Genomic DNA, 16957 nt, shown 5'->3' with positions numbered 1-16957 from the left:
AAAATGTTCCAGAGAGAAAAAAAAGACAAAAATGCCCCAAAAAAAATAAAAAAAAATAAGAAAATTTGACTGAATTTCAATTAACAGTTGAAGCAGTTTATTTTCCAGAAGATTTCCATTGAACGCAGAAAGATTTATTTTAACTAGGGCTGGGCAACGATTAAAATGTTTAATCTAATTAATCACATGATGTCCCTGATTAATCACGATTAATCGCATTTGTACGCAGAATCCAAAAATGAATCCAAAAGTAGTGTATAGCTTTTAGCATTTAATTTTATTTTAAATGTGCTGTCATATAAATGAAAGTCCTATAACATTTGTTGTGAAAACACACTTAACATCAGCATCTTTCTGTAGTTTTTATGTAGAAGCCTTGCTCCACTGTCTGTTTCCTCGAATGACTTGCTGGTATCAGTTGTATGTTCTGCCTTTAAGTGATATTTTAGACTAGGAATAGATTCAACATTCCACAGCTGCCTGAGCGCTGAAGACACTTTTTTAAACCATTTTATTAAAGAGTTCTTATGTGTTCCTCTGTATCAAAGTGGCAAAAGAAATGTTTCCCAAAAACACAATTCTAACCAAATATTAAATGTGGTGTATGACTTTTAAAGATGACGCCTTCTGCTACTTAATTCATCTATAAAGAAGACGTTCTGTTGGACATTACCCTTCAATAATGTGTTTCTGCTCTGCGTTAGCAGCAGCATCGATGCAGGTCTGCTGCAGACCCCCCCGCCCTCCTCTGTCTGCCTATGAATGGACAAAATATGATAAAATCCTCTAGGCGTACATCCAGCTGTCTCAGTATTTCATCTGATAACTCAGTTTCCTGTTTCTCTTTGTCATTGATCATGTCCAGCTGACCGAACATAATCAGATTTCTTTTTATGTTTCATCTAAAAGACATTTCGATGTTTAAGAGTCTGAAAAATGGAACGTTTCAGAGGCGAAGTTGTAATTTCCACTTCAACCTGATGGTGGCAGCCTTGTGTCACTGTTCTCATGCCTAACCTGAACCTAACCAAATCAGAAACATAACCATAGTCTTGTATCATTTGAATTCCAGTCACAGAATTTAAAAACAAGTCTTTCGTTTTGATGTCCTGACTTTTATTTCTGCACCTTAAACCTCAAATCCCAAAAATCCCAAAATCAAGTTCAAATGAATGCAGACAACAATTTTTGAATTTGAATGGGGTACCAACGTTCAAAGGAATGTTTCCAGTAAATTGGCAAAATTACAATAAGAATGAGCTGAGCAAGGGTAATTCTCCTTGGATATATGGCGGTGAATGAATGGGATCAGAGGCACAAAGCGTGTCATATGCGTATGATAGGTGGCGCTGTACCCATTCCAACTGTTGCTAATAGAGCCACTTCCTGTTGACCTCTTCACCACCAACAACAACAACAAACTCAGGCATTGGAGAAAGATGGAGAACGCAGAGCAAGATGAAGCTACGTCCCTCTACATTTGGTCTGTGATGAGCTGCTTGTTGCACAAACTCGATGCCCAATGGAGCATTCTCCATCGCGTTGTTTGTTTGTTTCTGACGGCGACAACAACAGTAATATCGTCTCCTTTGACTTCCAGGTCACGACCCCGGGAAAAAATCTGGAGCATGCGCAGAACGCAAAGTCTAACTCACCACGTGCGTCAGCGTCTACAAGCAGGTTTAGAGTGACTTTCAACCCAGTTATCTCGTGGTCTTAATCCGATCCGATCCAATTCTTAGTCAGATTAAGGTGTCTACATGAATTTGATAACTCAGTCTGATTGTAATTTAGCCAATAATCCGATCCTTTCAGTGCCATGTAACCCCACTGAGTGATACAGAACTTTGTCTACTGGCACAGTCACATGATGCCGAAATACCGAATTGCAACCTCAAGTCAGGGCAGCATTTTCTTTCATTTTGATGATGATGGCAGCTCTGCAGATGAAGATAAACCTGAGGAGTGACAGTGAAAATGCCTTCAGTTCCCTGAGTTGCACCTAATGTTGCAACAAAGCTGCACATTTGCAGCTTGTGATGCCAGAAGATCTGACAAACTCTTCAAATTTGATGGACTAAATGCGCTTTAGTTTGTCCAGAATCACAGTGACTTCATCATAAAAACTCCTCATCTGTCCATCCTCATTCGACTGCAGCAAAGTACAGCTTTTTGCAAAATAAACAGGCTGCAATAACCACAAGATTTAGTCTTTGATCAAAGTCGAGGTGATCACCACTGTAAGGGCTGAACTTAGGGATAGCTACAAATACCTTGGGGTCCATCGGGCAAATGGCAACCATTAAGAGGCTTCAAGGAAGTCAAGGTAGGTCCTGAAGAGTCAGCTGAATGGGAAGAACAAATCAACAAGGTTATCTCGGGGTCTTAATCCGATCCAATTTCTTGTCAGATTAAGGTGTCTACATGCACTTAATAACTCAGTCTGATTGGAATTTAGCCAATAATCCGATCCTTTCGGTGCCATGTGACCCCACTGAGTGATTCATTTGTTCAATGAGTGTCAGTATTCCTGCAGGTAAACAGGTTGGGTTTGTCCTGAGGGTGGCGCCACATCAGAGTGTTGTTCCTCTCAGAAGCAGGAATAAGATTGGTTGATTGGCTGAAATAACCACCGGATCTCTTCTCTTCTCCCCAGCTTGCTTTGCGGCTCACGGTCGATATGCCCAGAAGCTGCTGAACGACTTGTTCTCCAACTACACCAACGCTCTGCGTCCTGTGGAGGACACCGACAACATCATCAACGTCACGCTGCAGATCACTCTCTCGCAGATCATTGACATGGTAATGAAACCTCTAGATCTGGATCACGATGCCGTGTTCACTCTGCGCTGATGCGTGTGTTGTCTCATCAGGACGAGCGGAACCAGATCCTGTCCACCTACCTGTGGATCCGCCAGGTGTGGATGGACGCCTACCTCACCTGGAGGAAGGAGGACTATGACGGGCTCGATACCATCCGCATACCTAGCAGCTATGTGTGGAGGCCTGATATCGTCCTGTACAACAGGTCGGCGTGGCCTCCTAGGCTGGATTCTTATTCCTTCTCTCGGTCTTGTTTGTTTGTTTTATTCACTCACACAGTAAACAACAAATGTGTTCAGTACAATCACAGCATTTTTTAAGTGATTGAAAAGGCCTACAGGCTGAAACGTAACGCTTATATTTAAGCCTGTCCTGTTGAACAAAATTAAGCTACCCATCAACCTATATTTTTAACAAATACTAAAGTAAGAAGAAAAGTAATAGTAAAAAGAAAAAAGACAAAAAAATACAGAATTGCATCCAATAAAGTAAAAAAATAGAAGAATAATGAAACAAAATCATGAATAAACACAAAATCCTTAACAAATTATAAATACTTGTAGCCCTCAAAAATTACTTAAGAAACCATCCTTTTGAAAACCAAAAATGTTCTACAATTTCTTACATTTATATTAGCATCATTCCATAATGAAACCCCAACAACAGGTAGGCATCTCCTTTTCATTTCTTTTTTGGCCTTTGCTACAGTAAATTTGTCTCTTAAATTCTACTTTGTTTCTTGAGATGAGAAAAACCTTTGTATGCTGACTGGGAGTAACTTTGATTTAGCTCGATACATTATTTGCATTATTTTGTAATGTACCAGATCATTGAACTTCATAACATGTGATTTCATAAACAGTGGGGGAGTATGTGCACAGTAATCAATCTTATTAATAATCCGTATGGCTCGTTTCTGTACAGTTCTGTAACAGTTGTTTTATATGCCTTTTTCTCTCTTCAGTGCTGACGACGAGTTCTCCAGCTCCATGGAGACCAACGTTGTCCTCCGTCATGATGGACAGGTCATGTGGGACCAGCCAGCCATCACCAAAAGTTCCTGCTTGGTGGACGTTGCCTTCTTCCCCTTTGACGTGCAGCACTGCCACCTGACCTTCGGCTCCTGGACTCATAACGGTAACCAGATGGACCTGTTCAATGCCTTGGACAGTGCAGATCTGTCCGACTTTGTCCCCAATGTGGAGTGGGAGGTAAGGTCACCTTCGTCGTGCAAATAATAAACCCTCGAAAACATTTCTGTAACCTCAATCCTTCTCTTACCAGGTTCTGGGCATGCCAGCAAAGAAAAACGTCATCCTGTACGGCTGCTGCTCCGACCCGTACCCGGACATCACCTTCACACTCCACCTGAAGAGGCGGGCTTCCTTCTACATCTTCAACCTCCTTATTCCCTGCATGATGATCTCCTTTCTGGCTCCGCTGGGCTTCTTCCTGCCAGCTGACTCTGGTGAAAAGGTCTCTCTCGGTGTGACGGTGCTGCTGGCTCTGACGGTGTTTCAGCTGCTGGTGGCTGAGAGCATGCCGCCCTCAGAGAGCGTCCCACTGATAGGTGAGAAGAGTCCAAAAACTGTCCATTTTGATAGTTGTCATACAGCTTCAGGTCACATTTCTGGATGCAGCCGTGGACCGTGTTGAGTGGGAATGGTTCTCCCAGCTCCTCCTGAGCCCATATGGCTGTATGGATCATGGTGGCGTGATTACGGTTTCTCATGCAGTGCTGCCTGAGGGCTCCAAGCATTCATGTACAAAGCTTCCCACAAAGACAAGGGTAAGATCAGAGCTCAGTTGAGCAGCCGCGGCTATTCAGAGACAACACGGGAAGCCGGACAGCCTCTCCCATTCTCTGGTGAAATTGCTACATCTTCAATGTTAAATTGACGATAAAACAGTTATTTACAAAACACAAGATATGCCCAATACTGCATTTACTTTCATAACTACAACATGTTGTCCGGTAGCTTAATGAAGTGATTTGTTCTGAAATCGCCGCCGTTCAGAGGAAATCATGTTATGAAGCCGCCACTAACAGCCAGGCTTCCGAGCCGAGGGCTGCCCGGCTTCGAGGAGGGGGCGGGAGAGTCAAGTTTTTTTCTACAATTCTAGGTCATCATTGGCTAAATCGACAAAAACTCATCACTTCCGAGGCTGCTCGGCGTCTCTGGGGGTAGATTAGACGTGGGCGTGTGAATATGAGGGGCTGTGTAGTGATGATTGGAGTTAGGGTTTGTCCATCATGAGAGATCTTGTGGCAGCCGAATTTTTAAGCGGGGAGAAGCACGCTGGAACTTCAGTCCCAAAGCGGATACGAAAGAGACTGGTTGTCTGTGAAAGTGCTGTCGGAGTTTCACTCATTTCCCATCGTTTCCATTTCCATCCTCACACACATACACTTTTGTAAATATTACACTGTAAATAAGAAACACATCCTTGTTGTTTAGAAGTTATGTCAATCATATTCCTGTTGTGCATTTGTTTGTCGTGTTAGCTAGTAGTTTTGTCACAATGGCGTAATATGGGCTTCCCCTGTTTTAAAAGTCAGCAGCTGCCACTGCAGTTGAGGTTGTCAAAATAATTACCTCCTGTTAGGATGGGGTGGTGAGGTAGGACACGGATGCGGACTTATAAAGGAAAACTGGATTTATTCACAGCAAGAAAAAACAAAGTACAAACAAAAGCCAGATTAAAAAAAAAGTAACTATGAAGAACAAACCAAAAGACTTGGCATGGCAAGGAATAAATAAATACTTAGCTTAAGGTAGGTGAAGAAGAACATGGGGTAGCACAGGAAACATGGCAAGGTGGTAATGAAGACAGGTAGGGAAGACAAGCAAAGATACGACAAAGTGGCATGGGAGACTGGAAACTAAATAGAGGGCTGGGAGTGATTGGAGGGTGAGTGCAGCTGAGGGGAAAAACACAGGTGGAGTGAGTGAAACTAATGAACTGAATGAAGGGAAAATAAAACATGGCAAAAGTAAAAACTAAACATGGACTATAAAACTAAGAAATGATTAACACAAACTAAAAGCATGGGGAGAAATCCCATGGGCGTGACACCTCCTATTTGGCGTGTTCCCACTATGCACTCCGGTACGGGTCGGGTCAGAACGGTTCGGTTATTTCAGTGTTTCCTTTACCACGAAACCGTACCGGTCCCATGGAACCCTTTACCATGGAACCCGTTACCGTGGAACACAGTCCCATGGAACCCGGTCCCATGGAACCCATTACCATGTCTGTAACCCCTCTGCTTGGGGTACCGAGCACACAGGACCGGTTCCAGGCTCTGCTCTCCGTTGTTGGTGAGGAGGCTGTGCAGCGGGAGCTCGATGGCGCTGTGCCAAACCAAAAGGTTTTCCAGCTGATTGCCGCAAAAATGTCAGAGAGTGGTTTCAACTGGACCATGAGCCAGTGTGGCATTAAGCTGAAGAAGCTTCGGAGCGATTATCGGCGGATCAAGGACCACAACAGCAGGAGCGGTGTGAACCAAAAACACTGGAGGTGGTTCGAAATTATGGATGCCATTTACGCTTCGCCACGCACTCCGCCCACCCCTGAGGGTCCCCTTTGTACAGTGGGAACGCAAAGCTGACCCCAAAGCGACCCGACCCGTACCGTACCGATACGAAGCCAAACAGAAGTATTTACACCCTGTGAATTTTAGTCAGAATTTAGTCTTACTATGAACAAACAATCCAATCCCATTTAAAGTCGAATCGTACCGTTCCGAACCAACCCGTACCGGACTGTATAGTGGAAACGAGGCTATCGTCTTTCCTTAAACCCTTTTCATTGACCCCATTGGAAAACATCTTAAAGTTAAGGCCTCGGTATGCTTCTCCATCGCTATCCGACTCCGTGGTCACTAAACCTTTCGAAGTTCTCCGTTGGGCTGTCGGACAGCTTGTTGATGTTGAAATGCAAATAATTTTGACCAAATGCTGACCGGCACACAGTAAACTCTTTCAAAAATGGCGGTGTTGTTGTTCTGAGAGGAAGGAGCTAAACCGGAAAAGTGATGAGAAGTGACAGATAAGCATACTGAGGCCTATAGATAGGAATTTTGGCCGACGCACGCAAGTGACGGAGAGCGTCTCCGGGAGGGTCTCCGTCGACCATAAATCAGGCTTAAGATCAGAGCTCAGTTGAGGTTGTCAAAATAATTACCTCCTATTGTCTTCTCTTAGGCCCTTTTCATTGACCCCATTGGAAAACATCTTAAAGTTAAGGACAGATAGTAAGATACATTTGTAAGGAGGCAACAAGAATCCGACCACACTTACAGGAAGCTGTGATGTTGGGTCTATAGCGGAGAAACTACAGATGTTCAAAAAATGTTCCACGAGAGGTGCATTAAGTTATGTGGCTGATGCGTTCTTCTCATGTTGTTTTACTTTTTGGGGGGGCTTTTATGCCTTTAATGGACAGGATAGTTGAAGAGAGACAGGAAGCAGGGGGCAGAGAGAGGGGGAATGACATGCAGCAAAGGGCCGTCCGATGCGGGACTCGAACCGGGGCCAGATGCAGCGAGGACTGTAGCCTCTGTACATGGGGTGCCTGGTTAATCCACTACGCCACCGATAGCCGCGCCTGTTACGGTGTTTGCTGCTCGGAAGCAGAGGACTGCTCGGTCTGCACTTCGGTCTGCACGGTCTACACAGCAGGCAGTGATACGAAGGGAGAGAAAATAGGGCCAAGCGATTGTGAGGTCTGACTTTTTCCTGGAGAACGATTTTGTGATGCAAATGTATTACTCATTTGAATGCATATTGTTTTGAGAAGCAAGATGCTTTATTTTTTAAGCTCCAGCCAACTAGCCGGACTACCTTCATCAACACCAAAACAAGGCTGGAACTCACAAAACGCAGCAGGGGGTAAGAAAATGTTCATAAATGATATTGCTAATATGGGATGTCATACAGCTTCATGTCAAAAGAGGCAAACTATCCCTTTAAGCAAAAAACCCCCCAGAGATTCCTTTCAGCATGTTAGAACTCCCAGTATTCGGTTTCTGTTTATTTTGAGTTGACATTCTGCTGCTCGAGCGATATTTTTTTCCTAAAGTCGTGTATTTAAGTTAAATATTGTATCTTTTTCCAAATTTGTACCAGAAAGTGGCCTAAATATTGAATAGATAAAAATAAAGATAAATCTGTGATAAACTGTCTGCTGACAAGATGTAAATGGGTACTTAAAACTCAAGTCATGAAATCAGATATCTCATTATGAGCCCTGCACCATCCAAGGATCTTATTGGTTTATGCTGGAACTACACCCTCTATAATCCTGAGTCTCAGCTGGTGAACATGCCGTCCTGAGTTTGTTGGCAGTCTGAGAGGATTTACATTCACGGCTGCGAGATTCAAAAGAACACATCAACCTGCAGCCTGACATTCAGGCAGGATTGTTGCTTCTCTGCTTCCCTCCCCCACGCCTCAGTGCAGAAACCTCGGATCAGATATCATGACTGGAAGATGAATATTCTGAATTACAGTTAACTGCAGAAGAAAGTTGCGAAGCAAGCAGTTTTTTGTTGTTGTTCCGTCTTCTTTGTAACAAATAAACAGTCCAGAGCTTTGGACTCAGCAGGAAACATCACATTTATGTTTGCTGGCGCTGTAATGAGCAGGAGGCCAGATGGTCGATAAGACCTGTCAGTGGGTATTTACAACAATCTGGAATTCCAGCTCTGGAATCAATGATCTCTCAGCTTCTAGGTTTTCGTTCTGCCAACAGCAGCTTGTTCATTAAATCTTCACATTTCAACTGACAGTCGCATAACTCATTCTATCACACTGAGGAGGTGCATAGTGGACAAGTTTATCAGAGAAAAACTAAATAGTAAATTAAATTATACACTTATTTTTAGGGCTGGGCGAGTTGACTCGTTATTATCCCGTTAACTTGTTAATTATTTAACGCCGATAAATATTTTATCGCGCATTAATGCATGTTTTATTATTGTAAAAGTCTGTTGCTCACAGGCTTTTATTTTGTAAAAGTCTGTTGCTGTCTGCTATGGAACCGGAAAGGAAAGTAGTCGGCGGATCCACCAAACATGGAGAAGGGTACGGAACTTTTACTCTGCCATTTTCATTTTAAAGTTCTTCCAGACGGCGGAGTCAACAGAACCAAAGTCATCTGTAAACACTGCCAATATGCCGCCCATTGATTGGATGTGAGACTCCGGTTCTTTTCACAGATGTTTATTAACGCCACATCAACACCGTAGAACTAAATGTTCAAGTAAACAAAGTAAAAGACAACATTAGCTGTTGTAATCATTAAAGAAATAGCATTCTGAGCATTGTCGCTGGTACCAATAAATAATCAAAGTAATACTGGCCACTTTAGCCTGCTTCTCAACCAACTGCAGAGTCATTCCCCAGAGGCAATCTTCACGGTCAGAACTAGGATTCTTTAACTTCCACTTCTCCTCTGCATCACATTCATACAGTTACAGGAAACACCACGAAGCATGGAGTAATAAAATAAAGATAAACTAGCAGGTAACGTGAAGCTCACGGAGCTAACCGGCGCTACTTCCTGTTTTACTTGTTTCAACATAAAAGCACGTATTTCAAAATAAATTTTAAAAAAATTCCTGCATTTACAGCCAAGTTGAATTGTCTTCTCACCGTAGTAGTTCCAGTCTAAAATATCACTTAAAGGCAAAACACACAACTGATACTAGCAAGTCATTCAAGGAAACAGACAGTGGAGCGAGGCTTCTACATAAAAACTACATAAAGATGCTGATGTTAAAAGTGTGTTTGCACAACAAATGTTATGGCACTTTCATTCATATGGCAGCACATTTAAAATAAAACTAAATGCTAAAAGCTATACACTACTTTTGAATTCATTTTTGGATTTCGCATACAAATGCGATCATGTGATTAATTAGATTAAAAATTTGAATCGTTGCCCAGCCCTAATTATTTTCTATATATTACGCAAATCATAACTAGTGCGAAGTGAATTCTTGTGCTCAGTTGTTGGTTAAAACAAGCTAGACTTCAGTAGGAATGAGTCTGTGCTGCACTGTTCGGAACTTACAATCTCCCAATGTTCACGTCCTTGGACGCAAATTCCTCCTGTAATGTTTTGCTTCAACGCTGAGATAATATACCGACCTCTTAATGTCTGCTCGTGTGCTTTCTCGACAGGAAAGTACTACATTGCCACCATGACGATGGTCACCGCATCAACAGCTCTTACCATCTTCATCATGAACGTACACCACTGCGGTCCTGAGGCCCGTCCCGTCCCACAGTGGGCCGAACGCTTGGTCCTAAACTTCCTCGCCCGGATCTGCTTCGTCAATGAAATCGGCGAAAGCTGCCTTGGAGGGGCTTCATCCAGGAGACAACCTTTGTCACAGGAGGAGTCCGATGCCCAATCAACCAGTGGCGGCAGCGCCAGAGGAACAAACTGGGATGTTAATGGACAGGTATGGGAAGGGAGGGTAGATGAGGTCGGAGGAGGGGAGTCTCTGACGGGGGAGCAGGATTTAACCAAACAGACGGTCTGGAAAGAGGACCTGTTTGTGACCATTGACCATTCGGAGGGTAAAGGAGCCGCTGTTGGACAGGAGGACCAAGCAGAGGAGCCGAACGGAGCCGGTGCAGGAGGCGGAGATGACCATGTTGAGGAGAAGAAAGGTGTTGGAGGTGGAGCTGGGGAAAATAGGAGGGAGGTCCTGGTGAGAACACAATGTGTTTGCCAGCACCAACGACTACGCAAGAACATTGAGTACATCGCCAACTCGTACCAGGACCAGCGAACGGGTCAGCTGCGCATCGCGGAGTGGAGGAAGGTCGCCAAGGTCATGGATCGCTTCTTCATGTGGCTCTTCTTCATTATGTTCTTCTTCATGAGCATCCTCATCCTGGGGAAAGCCATCTGATGGAGCTTCAGAAACAGACTTTGTAAGGGACGTGGACGTAGCCACCATCATGTCACCCTTTTCTTTGTGGACTACCAGTTTAAGGTTCATCCTGTTTAGCATCTTAGCTGTCACCATCATCGTGCCAGAAGTGACCAAATTTCAACAAAAGACTGAAGCTATAGTGTGGCAGGTTTGAATGATACCATGAAGACCCTATGCATGCCTCATATCACATGTATTTAACTAATATTAACTGAGATACTAATGTTGGGGTTAAGACAAGACCAACCACAAGAACTGACTAGGCAACTCCTTAAAATGGATTTCAGTTAAATTTGAACACCCAAACAAGACCCTAAACCTAAACACATTGTTTCATCCCAACAGTAACACCATTTCCTCCTTTTATATACCTCCCTAGTCCATTTGTCCTTAAATCTAAGGTCAAGGGTCCAGAACCCTAAACCTATGTACCCTCCCCGATGCCGCCACAAAAATTGAAATGAATTTTAATGAAAAACATTTTTACGGAAACCTTACCCTCCCAAATTAAAATACCATCTCCTCCTCTTACAGACCTTTCCTTAGTTATCCTAAACCTAAGGTCACAGGCCTATATACCTAACCCTAAGTCCACCTCCCCCATGCCATTAATTTAAAAATTAATTAAAAAAAAAAGAAGAAGTTTTTGGAAAACACTTCTTACCCCGGGCTGCACGGTGGTGTGGTGGTTAGCACCATCGCCTCACAGCGAGAGGGTTCCAGGTTCTAATCCCGGCTGGTTCTTTCTGTGTGGAGTTTGCATGTTCTCCCGTGTATGCGTGGGTTCTCTCCGGGTACTCCGGCTTCCTCCTACTTTCCAAAAACATGCATGTTAGGTTGACTGGTGCCTCTAAAAAATTGTCCTTAGGAGTGAGTGTGAGTATGGATGGTTGTTTGTCTCTGTGTGGCCCTGTGATGGACTGGAGGCCTGCCCAGGGTGTACCCCGCCTCTCGCCCATTGACCGCTGGGATAGGCTCCAGCCCCCCGCGACCCAAACGAAGGATTCAGCGGGTATAGAAAATGGATGGATTTCTTACCCCCTACCCACCACCATATTCTCCTCTTATAAACCTCCCCCTGCCACTTACCCTAATCGTAAGGTAACAGGACCATGGCCCTAACCCTAAGTCCCCCCCATGCCACTACTTAAAAATTAATAGAATTTTTAATAAACTTTCCTCCAAAAAAATTTTTTCATTCCAAATAAAACCACCATTTTCTTCACATATACTTTCCCATCCCACCTGCCTTAACCTAAGGTCCCAGGACCAGAACCCTAACCCTATGCACCCTCCCCCATGCCACCACTTTACAAATTTAAATTAATTTTAATAAAAAACATTTTTACGGAAACTCTACCCTCCCAAATTGAAATACTATCTTCTCCTCTTACAGGCTGTAATGGTAAATTCAGTGTCTGCAAACCATTTGTCTCTTAATTAACACCTATTTATCTTTTAATGATCAACGAGACCAAATCCCACACTCTTCTCCAAAGTGTGAGACCTTCCCCCGGGGGCTGTGACAAGGTGACGGTTGAAGAATACACACCTGAAAGAACAAAGCCCCTTCCTCCTGTATAAATGGTTTTGCTCCTCTTTGTCCTGGGTCTTTCTTCACCATTAATGCTGAATGGTGTTGACTGACCCTTTTGCAGAAGAAAATAAACACGTGGCCACCCGGCAGAAAAATAGAAAGGTCTCTATTTCATTTCTCAGATGTATTAGGAAGGTAAGCAAACCTTAATAGGAAGTTCAGAGAAAACTCCAACCACAAGGCCTTTCCCTTCCAGTTATCCTAAACCTAAGGTCACAGGCCTATATCCCTAACCCTAAGTCCACCTCCCCCATACTACTACTACAGAAGTAAAAATTTATTTTAATAATCTTATATAGCCCCCGTCTCATCTCTTTTAACCTACCGCCCCACTTGCTACACACAGGTCGTTTAGGCCATTGGCGTTTAGGCCGCAGTCGTTTAGGCCCCCCTGCAGTCGTTTAGGCCCCCCTGCAGTCGTTTAGGCCAACAGAGGAGTCGTTTAGACCACAGGGAGCATTCGTTTAGGCCCCCCTGCAGTCGTTTAGGCCAGGCTACCTGAGCAGCTGAAATCTTTATTACATCACTTTGTACATTCGTTATTATAAGATATAAGTCAGCTCTACTGGTCTGTCTGGGTAGCCTACATATCTTTGGTAAATTATTTAACAACCAACTTTAGTGTGGAAACGTTTTTTTTATTTAATAAATGGTGATTTATAAATTCATAAAATTGTGGAAATATATTATTTAATTACAGCATCATTGTCCAACGAATGTGGCAATGCGGATGCTTATGATGACAATTCGATGCTTATCTTATAAATCACTATTTTAATTCTCACAAGCCGCGCAAATCTAACGGGCTTCTAAATAATTACAGCATTATTGTCCAATGAATGTGGCAATGCGGATGATTAGTTCCACAATTTTATGAATTTATAAATCACCATTTATTAAATAAAAAAAACGTTTCCACACTAAAGTTGGTTATTAAATAATTTACCATAGATATGTAGGCTACCAGACAGACCAGTAGAGCTGACTTATATCTTATAATAACGAATGTACAAAGTGATGTAATAAAGATTTCAGCTGCTCAGGTAGCCTGGCCTAAACGACTGCAGGGGGGCCTAAACGATTGCTCCCTGTGGCGTAAACGACTCCTCTGTTGGCCTAAACGACTGCAGGGGGGCCTAAACGACTGCGGCCTAAACGCCAATGGCCTAAACGACCTGTATCCTCTCAAACCACAAGAAGTATTCCCACGGCCTCCTGAGTCACTTCCAGAAAGATGTCAGTACCAGCGCCCCCTTGGACTCTACACCAAACTCCATGGCAACTATCTAGTTGCGTAGGAGGGAGACCACTGAGTAAAAACTCACAAACCAACCCTAACCCATATTTAGGCAACTAAAATGAAAATGAGTCATGAAAACATGGAGAACACCCCATAAAAACGTTAAAGCACACCTCTATCATGATTGGTACTTGTCAGTAATAAGCAAATTAACCTTTTCTTTAACTTAACCATTCTTTATTTCGCCTGATAGTCGAATCTCGGATTCAGGAGGTGCAGTGTGGTTTTCGTCCTGGCCATGGAACAGTGGACCAGCTCTATACCCTCGGCAGGATCCTGGAGGGTGCATGGGAGTTCGCCCAACCGGTCTACATGTGTTTTGTGTACTTGGAGAAGGCGTTCGACCGTGTCCCTCGGGGACTCTTGTGGGGGGGTGCTCCGGGAGTATGGAGTGCCGGACTCTTTGATATGGGCTGTTCGGTCTCTGTATGACCAGTGTCAGAGTTTGGTCCGTATTGCCGGCAGTAAGTCGGACATGTTTCCTGTGAGGGTTGGACTCCGTCAGGGCTGCCCTTTGTCACCGATTCTGTTCATAATTTTTATGGACAGAATTTCTAGGCGCAGCCAGGGCGTTGAGGGGGTCCGTTTTGGCGACCTCAGAATCGGGTCTCTGCTTTTTGCGGACGATGTTCTGTTGGCGTCGTCGGGCTGTGACCTTCAGCTCTCACTGGAGCGGTTCGCAGCCGAGCGTGAAGTGGCTGGGATGAGAATCAGCACCTCCAAATCTGAGACCATGGTCCTCGGCCGGAAAAGGGTGGAATGCCCTCTCTGGGTCGGGAATGAGATCCTTCCCCAAGTGGAGGAGTTCAAGTATCTCGGGGTCTTGTTCACGAGTGAGGGACGAATGGAGCAGGAGATTGACAGACGGATCGGTGCGGCGTCTGCAGTGATGCGGGCTCTCCACCGGCCCGTCGTGGTGAAGAAGGAGCTGAGCCAGAAGGCGAAGCCCTCGATTTACCGATCAATCTATGTTCCTACCCTCACCTATGGTCACGAGTTGTGGGTAGTGACCGAAAGAACGAGATTGCGAATACAAGCGGCCGAAATGAGTTTCCTCCGCAGGGTGTCTGGGCTCTCCCTTAGAGATAGGGTGAGAAGCTCGGTCATCCGGGAGGGGCTCGGAGTAGAACCGCTGCTCCTCCGCATCGAGAGGAGTCAGATGAGGTGGCTCGGGCATCTGGTTAGGATGCCTCCTGGACGCCTCCCTGGTGAGGTGTTCCGGGCCCGTCCCACTGGGAGGAGGCCCCAATGAAGACCCAGGACACGTTGGAGAGAATATGTTTCTCGGCTGGCCTGGGAACGCCTCGGGGTCCCCCCAGAAGAGCTGGAGGAAGTGGCCGGGGACAGGGACGTCTGGGTTTCTCTGCTCAAGCTGCTGCCCCCGTGACACGATCCCTGGACAAGCGGAAGATGATGGATGGATGGATGGATGGATGGACTTTATTGATGAATATTTTAAAGTATCCCATAAACTCAGCAGAAGAATGTTTACTGTGGTGAGAAATCAAAATTAGGGTATTTTTCTTATTGATTTCTATGGACTCAATCCATAACAGTCGCCCCCTGTCGGTCATTAGACAGACTGCAGTTTTGAGACAATTCAGCATTGGTTTCTCTGGCTGTGTTCGAAACCGCATACTTCTCCTACTACTCCTACTTATACTAACTTTAACTTTTTTGGAGTTCCCGGATGCATACTAGATTCTCCGAAATGTTGGGTATGCATCATGAGGTTACTACTCATACTCAAACTACCCAAGATGCAACGTAACGTGACGTCACCGATCGTCATTTCCTGTCAAAACGGCAGTTTCAAGCTAGCTACAACGAGGAGGGTTGGTTCACTTTCTGTTTTCAAAACAAAAGCACCAATTGTATCGTAATGGCTTTCCCTATGATAAAAGGCAACGGGTATTTTATTTTGTGAAAATAACCGGAAGTGCGTTGCTCACTACGGCTAGCTTTAGTAGCGTCGAATTTGTGGGAACAAAATTGTAAATAACAACTACTTTCTTGCCTGAAAATGTTTCAAATGTTGCTAAAGTTTACAGGGTTTAGAGCTTAAGCGAAATCAGCTTCAGGCCGGCTGATTTCGGCTAGGGCAGGAACGAAATGCATTGTGGGTAAATGCTCTGCATACTGTCTGATCGATGAGTATGTAGTATGTGATTTCGAACACAGCTATTGTTCATGCCAGGAGGCTACGTCCATCTTTTATAGGCAGTCTTGGCAATGGCACTGAGTTGGTACAAGATGCAATTTTTCCATAAAACTTTAAATAAGTCTTTAGTTTTCTTAAAACAAGTGAAAAACAGGTTTTGATCTGTATTCATTTAGTTTGTTGAACTTGTTCAAAGGAAAACCTGAATTTTAAGATGAAATGTTGCTATCTGAGAAGACAACTTCAAACAAAGCATTGAGCTTCATTTTAATTTAGGGCTTACATCAATTTGAAATAATGAGAAGATGAAAAAAACAGTCATTTTAAAAATAATGTACACCCTCAATTAAATCTAAAGATTCACATATCAGGACATAATAAAAATCATTTTCCAAAGGTAAACCCGTTTGCCCACCCTCGTAGTGCACCAACATACAAAAATATAAATAATTTGTTCAATGATTCCTTGTATGTCTGTGTGAACCTTTATCTCCGAGTGAAGCTGAACACGTATTAAAGTTTTAAAAGTATTCCATCTGAAGCACTTTTGTTTTAAATAGTATTTTTTCACAGCTCAACAGAGTCTGAAGCCTGGTTTATAGTCGGTAACGCAAGACGCAAAGCAAGACGCAAGAAGAAACGCAAGCCCTTGCGCGGTTGCAAGCCCCCCCTTGCGTGCTTGCGTGTGTCACCTCAATTTTCTAAACTTCACGCAAGACGCAAGCGCAAGCCACTGGCTGAAGGTCGAAACCGCCTACTACTTGATCGATCAGACAGTATGCAGAGCATTTACACACAGTGCACTTCACTCCTGCCCGAGCCGAAATCAGCCGGCCTGAAAAGCTGATTTGCCTTAAGCTATAGGCTAAACTCTGTAAATATATAACTTTAGCAACATTTGAAACATTTTCAGGCGAGAAAGTAGTCGTTTAGACCCCCAAGGTGTTGAAAATCTGACAAAATACCGGCTATTTACAAGAAGAAGAAGAAGAAGCATGAATCTATGGAAGAGAGACTTGTCAAAGAGCTCCTGGCGGTGAATTTCCTTTCATCATAGTAGGCTTGTCATTGAAAAAACCCGCTACTCCACCTACTGTCCTGGCGGTGAATCGCCACGCAGCA

At 44.0% G+C, this 16957-nt stretch overlaps 1 protein-coding gene across 1 annotated transcript; it reads left to right on the top strand.

Annotated features, from left to right (window-relative positions):
* The first annotated feature begins 2292 nt into the window (after positions 1–2292).
* On the top strand, positions 2293–11210 carry LOC142401393 (neuronal acetylcholine receptor subunit alpha-10-like). Its single transcript, XM_075486790.1, has 6 exons — positions 2293–2326; positions 2657–2802; positions 2874–3028; positions 3788–4034; positions 4108–4393; positions 10014–11210. The coding sequence occupies exons 1-6, from the start codon at positions 2293–2295 to the stop codon at positions 10751–10753; spliced, it is 1608 nt and encodes a 535-aa protein (XP_075342905.1). The 3' UTR covers positions 10754–11210.
* The last annotated feature ends 5747 nt before the right edge of the window (positions 11211–16957 follow it).

Source organism: Odontesthes bonariensis, chromosome 16 (assembly GCF_027942865.1).
Source record: "Odontesthes bonariensis isolate fOdoBon6 chromosome 16, fOdoBon6.hap1, whole genome shotgun sequence".
In the NCBI taxonomy this organism is placed as follows: Eukaryota; Metazoa; Chordata; class Actinopteri; order Atheriniformes; family Atherinopsidae; genus Odontesthes; species Odontesthes bonariensis.
The sequence above is the reverse complement of the archived record's forward strand: the minus strand, read 5'-3'. Positions and strand labels throughout refer to the sequence as shown.